General features: G+C 42.9%; 1 protein-coding gene across 1 annotated transcript in view; it reads left to right on the top strand.

Moving 5' to 3' along the window:
- PLA2G4F (phospholipase A2, group IVF) overlaps nucleotides 1-6,297 on the top strand; it is a 23,135-nt gene that overhangs the window by 3,995 nt on the left and 12,843 nt on the right. The window contains exons 2-6 of the mRNA XM_010141251.1: nucleotides 319-391; nucleotides 2,473-2,609; nucleotides 3,688-3,816; nucleotides 4,900-4,940; nucleotides 5,554-5,596. Coding sequence (XP_010139553.1) covers nucleotides 319-391; nucleotides 2,473-2,609; nucleotides 3,688-3,816; nucleotides 4,900-4,940; nucleotides 5,554-5,596 — 423 coding nt within the window. The remainder of the gene's footprint in view (nucleotides 1-318; nucleotides 392-2,472; nucleotides 2,610-3,687; nucleotides 3,817-4,899; nucleotides 4,941-5,553; nucleotides 5,597-6,297) is intronic.

The raw sequence follows: 6,297 nt of genomic DNA, 5'->3' as shown, positions 1-6,297 counted from the left end.
TGAACTAATGCAACAATTCAAAACTGATCTATAATTAGAAGAAAACCTAAATAAGGGACTTATTTTCTGAAGTCTGTGGGTACTTACCCTAAGACATCACCAATTGCTGTGCTGAAAGGAAATTCAGTTTCCTTCTAGACTCCTTTAGTCTTCCTGCAGGACACTGGAAGTGCTGCCTGTGCTCCCAGGTTGACTCCTTAATGGTTTCTTTTGGACTGGCTGGTCTGGTCTGATCCATTTCTCTGAACAGACACTAATGTGGTTGTAGGACAGGCATTGCAGTTGGGTTATATGTTGAGCTTGTACGTCTCTTTTCAGCGGGAGAAGCACCCTTACTACAACCTAACAGTAAAAGTCCTTCGAGCCAGAAACATCAGGGGTACAGATCTCTGTAAGTATTTAGTCAAGGTATTATGAAAACAGACGGTTTGTTCTTGCATACCTGTAAACACAGGTAGCATCGTTACGGGAACTTCCTGCCTACACATAGCGTGTCACCATCACACCTGAACAGAGGCTTCTCTTTATGTATATTTTAAAAGTTCGGTGTGAGGCCAGGCTGCAGATTAACACTGCTACTTTTCAGAACAAGTTTAGGTAAGTCCTCGTAATGTTTTGCCTCACTGCTGCTTTACATCCTATTTTCTAAGGCCCGTTCTGAGTTCTATTATCTGCATATGGCCCTCCAGTCATGGCAAACCTTACCTTTGCTCCCGCTGAACAGTCTTCTTGCACCTGGAAGTAGCAATCTTCAATTCTATCTTCCAAATATGATTTTTTTCTGTTCAGTAGTGCTTTTTTCCATGTGCCTGTTGTTTTGTTTATGTCATTGAAGCTTTTTAAGGAGGTAGGTGGTTGACTGCTTCCAAGACAAATTGCTTTTTACCTGTTCCTAGTTTTAATAGCATGGTATGTATTCCCTTCCTCTTATTGCATCTATATTGAGAAAAGCTCTCAGGGCTGTTTGGGGCATTTTGATCTTTAATTCTAAATTAAATTTCTTCAGATTTAATAAAGTAAGGTAGTCTGCAAGCCTTAAGTTTATAGCTGGCATCCAACGCTGAACTACTGGAATGCTAAATGACTGTCTAGGGAGTGGAAAAACGCTCCTGAAGGGCCAAGGCCTAGAATCACGTTGTGAAGAGTAGTTCATTTTATGGCTTTCTGTTCAACTGGAGTGGAGAATGGTTCCCGTGCTTGTATTGTTAAAAGCACCTTAACTGGAAGAAGGAAGAACCCTGAGACAATTAGTTATTTTCAGGGAATGGAAAGAGAAGGCTCAGCTCTTGGCCAGACCAGATGAGGGTCAAGCAGCAGTGGATAATGTCTACTTACATTTTAGTAAGACTTTTGACACTGACTCCCCCAAGACTCTCGGAGTAGCTGGTGAAGCATGGCTAGATGAGCAGACGAGGTATTGAAAGCTGGCTGAATGGCAGAGCTCAGAGGGCGGATCAGTGGTGTAACCCAGGGGTCATTTCTGGGCCCCGTATTGTTCAATGTCTTCATTAGTGATCTGGATGATGGGGCGAAGCATAACCTCAGCAAGGTTACTGCTGTTACAAAACTGGAAGGAGCGAGAGGTACACCAGAGAGTCGTGCTCCTACCCAGAGGGACCTTGACAGACTGGGAAAGTGGACTGACAGGAACCTCATGCAGTTCAACAAAAAGAAGTGGAAGTCCTGCATCTGGGAAGGAACAGCCCTGTGCAACCGTGTGTGCTGGGGGGCTGATTTGACTGGAGAACGGCTTTGCAGAAAATGACCCGAGAGGCTTGTTGGACAGGTAGCTGACCACAAGTCAGCAATGTGCTCTTGCTGCAAGGAAGGCTCGCGGTACGCTGGGTTGAATTAGGAGAAGCGTTGCAAAGACGACAAGCAAAGTGATCCTTCTTTTCTACTGAGCTCTGCGTCTGGAGTCCTCTGTCTACTGCTGGGCTCACCGCTATGAGCTACGAAAGAGAAATGTGCTGGGCTCTCCACGGAGCTACTGGAGAGAGTCTAGCGAAGGGCCACTACGATCGTGAACCACCTGGAGCCTCTCTTACCTGAGGAGAGGCTGAGAGATCTGGGACTGCTGAATGTACAGAACAGAAGGCTCGGGGGATCTATCGTATCAACGTGTATGTGTACCTGGAAGGAGGGTGTTAAGACTCTTTCAGCAGTGCCCAGTGACAGGACGAGAGGCAGTAGTCTTTTTTTGAAAAGTTGATCTTCCTCATTTTGAATACTAGTCTGTTATATGAAGAGCTTTATGGTTTGGATGAACCAGAAAAAAGAAATATAGGTACCTACTGTCCAATTTGCTGCTGTTTAAAGACACGTACTTCATTAAAGACTTCTACTTTACAAGTCCAGCCTTAAATTTGCATGTTTCTATGATGCAAAGAGATGTAGAAAGTGAGCAGCTCGTACTCTGTCCTATGTTTATTAAAGTTGTTCTGATGTCTGTCTCTACACACTCTGCTCTAGTGTCCAAAGCAGATTGCTATGTGGAATTAAAGCTGCCCACAGCATCCCCCTTCATCTCCCGAACTCAGGTTGTTGACAATTCTGATAACCCAGAATGGAATGAAACTTTCCGGTATCGAATCCACAGTGCTGTCAAGGTAAGGAGTGCATTTTGCGGAGCTGCTTGGGCTACCTGCATTTGTGTACTGGCTTACTTCTGATACTTCATTCAAAACCAAGGGATCTTTATTACGCCCAAATACCGTGCTGCTTGGAAAGTGCCAGTGTTCTTCAGTGGTACAAAAAGCTGTGCAACGCATGTCCAGTTTGTATCTCCCATCTTATGTGGGTTGCACGTAGGGTTTCCCAAAAAACTCCTTCTGATACAACCCAGGAAAGGCAAGTTATGGCACTACCTGGTAGAGTTCAAGGAAATTCCTTGACAAAGCAACTTTCTTTTTAAGGGTTGATTCTACTTTGACAGAGTAGCCGTTTGCCTTCTTGTAGCTCCGCTTGTCTTACACGGGCAAGGGGCTGAGTGAGGATAATGGGGAAATAAATTCCTAATCACTTTGCCGCTCAGTTCATTCAGTCAAGTTTTGCCATTGATTCCTATGAACGAGAAAAGCAAAATTCAGAGCCTTAGATAGAGACTGTACTTCTGTTTGCTGTATGAGCAGGAACTAACGGAGTATTGAACAAAGTCTTCAGATTGTCAGTGTTCGTTCTCGAAGTAGACAGTAATGGTGGAGGGAAGGAAACCGTACTTTGAAAGATTAGTTGTGGAATGGCACTCGTGCTTTGAATAACATCCTAGGCTTTGGAATAAGGTGCTTATTAATGAGAAACTATTTCCATCACCTGAGTATCTTCCATCATGGGTGATGTCAAATGTGGAATGGTAATTCAATGGTAAGAAAATTGCCAGCTAAGCTTCAAAGTGTGTAAGCTTTCTCTTCCCCTGCAGGCTCGTGAAGCCTCAGCCTGGTTACTGCTGTAAGGCTACGCCAGCACAGTCCTAAGTTCAGTCTCGCCTCCTTGAAAACTAGTCGACGCTGTCAACCTTTTGCTTCTGTATGCTGTAAATCCTGCTGGAAATAGTGCCTTTGCTTCAGGAGTGGGAAAGGGGAAGGGTATTGATTAATGCATAAAGTGTCTATTGAATACAGGTACTCAGGTTTGTGAAAGTATTTCTGTTCTTTTCACGTGAGGCTGTTTGTTTCTGTTTGGTTTTAGAACATTCTGGAATTGACGCTCTATGATAAAGATGTCCTTGTCAGCGATGAGCTCACATCTATTGTCTTCGATGTGGGGGGCATGAAACCGGGTCAGCCACTGCTGCGCACTTTCAGGTTGAACCCTGAGGTTAGTCCCTGGCTTCTTCCCAGGTCAGCTGTGAATAGGCACAGCTCAGCATTGCAGAAGTCCGGCAGTATGTGCTGGGTCAGTTATCTGTGTGGCAGAAGCCAGAAGGGAACAATCTGTCAGCAGGCGATGACAGCATATATGGTTTTACTGCCATCTTAGATGTTTCTGAAATCCCTAGTGATTTTTTTTTTTTTTTATGTCTGTGTTCCACAACCTTTGGGATGCCCAGCTAAATGAAATTTGGGATGCCTGCTGTCTTCCAGATGTTAAAACTCTTTTAAAGGGAATGATTTTGCAGGAGACTAGAGGGGCATAAACTGGGCTTACAATGAATGGCATTTGCAGTCAGCTATCTTTGTGGGAACTGCAGACTGCCTTATTTAGTGGATTATCATCTGCCTGCAGTGAAGAATTTTATAGCTGCAAAGGTTACCTCTCTAGTAAGTCAAAAGCCTGAGAAAAGCTTATTTTCCTGAGTTACGTTTGGTTACATTTAACCTCTACCTCATGTGAATGACTTTGGTGCATATCAGCTTCTCTCAGATCCTGTGCCACCTGTTTATGGACCAAACTGGCTTCTAATTGGTTATTGTAGAAGCTGTGTTGGGTCTGGCATCAGGCATTTACTGTGTGCTATGGTAGGGGAAAAGATGGCTGCATCAAAGTCTGTACAAGACAAAGATGGCAATGAGCAAAAAGTACAATCTGCTGAAATAATAAATGTGAGGAAGCACAAAGCTTCATGTAGAAGCTGTTCGCGGTGGTACTTGAGCCAGAAGAGATTGGTTGGTTTTGTTTTTTTTCTCTCATTAGCAGAGTAATGGATTTGAGAGCCACCTCTCACTTTGTCCTCAAACAGATATATCTGGTCATAGAGGATGCGTCTGGGAGGAGGGGAGTGTTTAAACACCAATGAAAGGCATAAACTTAAACCTTCCAAAAAATAACCGGAGCTTTTGTAAAAACAACAAAAATAGTTACTGTAGTTTCTAACAGGAGAAAACCTTAATCTCTTAGAAAAACTTACTGTAATTATATTCAAGATTAAGGATCACCTGTGTCCAACTTTTATTTTCAAAGGCTAGTGAAGAGCTGGATGTGGAGTTTTTCTTGGAGAAATGGTGAGTCTCACCTGAAGAGCTGAATGAACTTGTGCTCTGCAGATATGTTGTCTTAATTACTTTTTCTGTGCAGGGACAGTCTTGCCTCTAAAAAGCCTGATGCTTTACAGTTCTCTGTGGTGTTTGAGTTGATTCACCAATGGCTGGTCGCAAATATCCTTAAAGCTCCAAATACAAAAAATTTTTGAGGTACCAAAAAGAGACAACATTTTGCAGGAATTCGTTGTAATGGCAGCACTGCAAAGGAAAGGAATGCTCTGTGGACGAGTTACTTCAGAGTGGAAAGCTTCCACAGTTAACCTTGCAATACAAACACACGAGTGCTTTATCTATCTGATAGTCCACCTAGGTTTCAGGTTTTCTCTGGGTTATGAAAATAACTGAGATGGGGGGACCTTGTAGCACATGCTTACAGCTGCAGACAAAGTTTTTTTCAGTATTTCCCCCACCTTGTTCTGTGAAGGGAAATATGCTTGGTGTTGCTCTAGTTTGCCTAGATCTCTCATGCCGAGGACCTTTCTTCCCCACCGCTCATCCAGGCATTTAGTGTGTAAAGTAGGATGAAGCAATTTAAAAACAAAGCTCATTTGCATTATATCTCTTCCTCTCACAGCTCAGATGCCCCTGCAGAGGTACTGACCAACGGAGTCCTTGTGGTAAGTATGTGGAAGTCAGTTACACCTAAGTTGGGATTTATTCCTGAAGGTAGGTTTTCAGTAGTGAAAGAACAAGAATTCCTGAAAATTCCACTCCTGCTTCCAAATAGCTCCTATTGTCTCCAGCATCTGCCTCTCTTGTTTAATTTGCTGGTTTAAAAAGCTTCCTCAATTTTTAAAACTGGATACCAACTCTCAGAAAGGGTTGGCCTGAAAATTCCACTCCTGCTTCCAAATAGCTCCTATTGTCTCCAGCATCTGCCTCTCTTGTTTAATTTGCTGGTTTAAAAAGCTTCCTCAATTTTTAAAACTGGATACCAACTCTCAGAAAGGGTTGGGGTTTTGGTTTTTTTTTTTTTTCAGTGGGGCTGTTTTAAAAGGTATTTTTTGTTCACATCTTTAGGAAGCTAGTGAGTCTTGCCGATTGTACTGAGTTTTCTAGCCTAGATGCTGGTCAGATATAGTCTCCCTTCTTAACACGTGTTATTTCTAAGCTTTTACCAGTGCTATTAGTAAGTAGGTGATGCCTCCCACTCTCAGACTCCAGAGTTTTCATCTTGAGGGTTTTGTCAATTCTCTTGGGGCAATCAGTTCAAGAAAATCATTGTGCTATACATTAAAAATATAGGTGTTACCACCTCTTCTATTGCCCTGATATAAAGAGACTGGAGTGATGTTTTTTAATAAGAAAAGGATGGGAA

Source organism: Buceros rhinoceros, unplaced genomic scaffold (assembly GCF_000710305.1).
Source record: "Buceros rhinoceros silvestris isolate BGI_N320 unplaced genomic scaffold, ASM71030v1 scaffold29618, whole genome shotgun sequence".
NCBI classification, from domain to species: Eukaryota; Metazoa; Chordata; class Aves; order Bucerotiformes; family Bucerotidae; genus Buceros; species Buceros rhinoceros.
The sequence above is the reverse complement of the archived record's forward strand: the minus strand, read 5'-3'. Positions and strand labels throughout refer to the sequence as shown.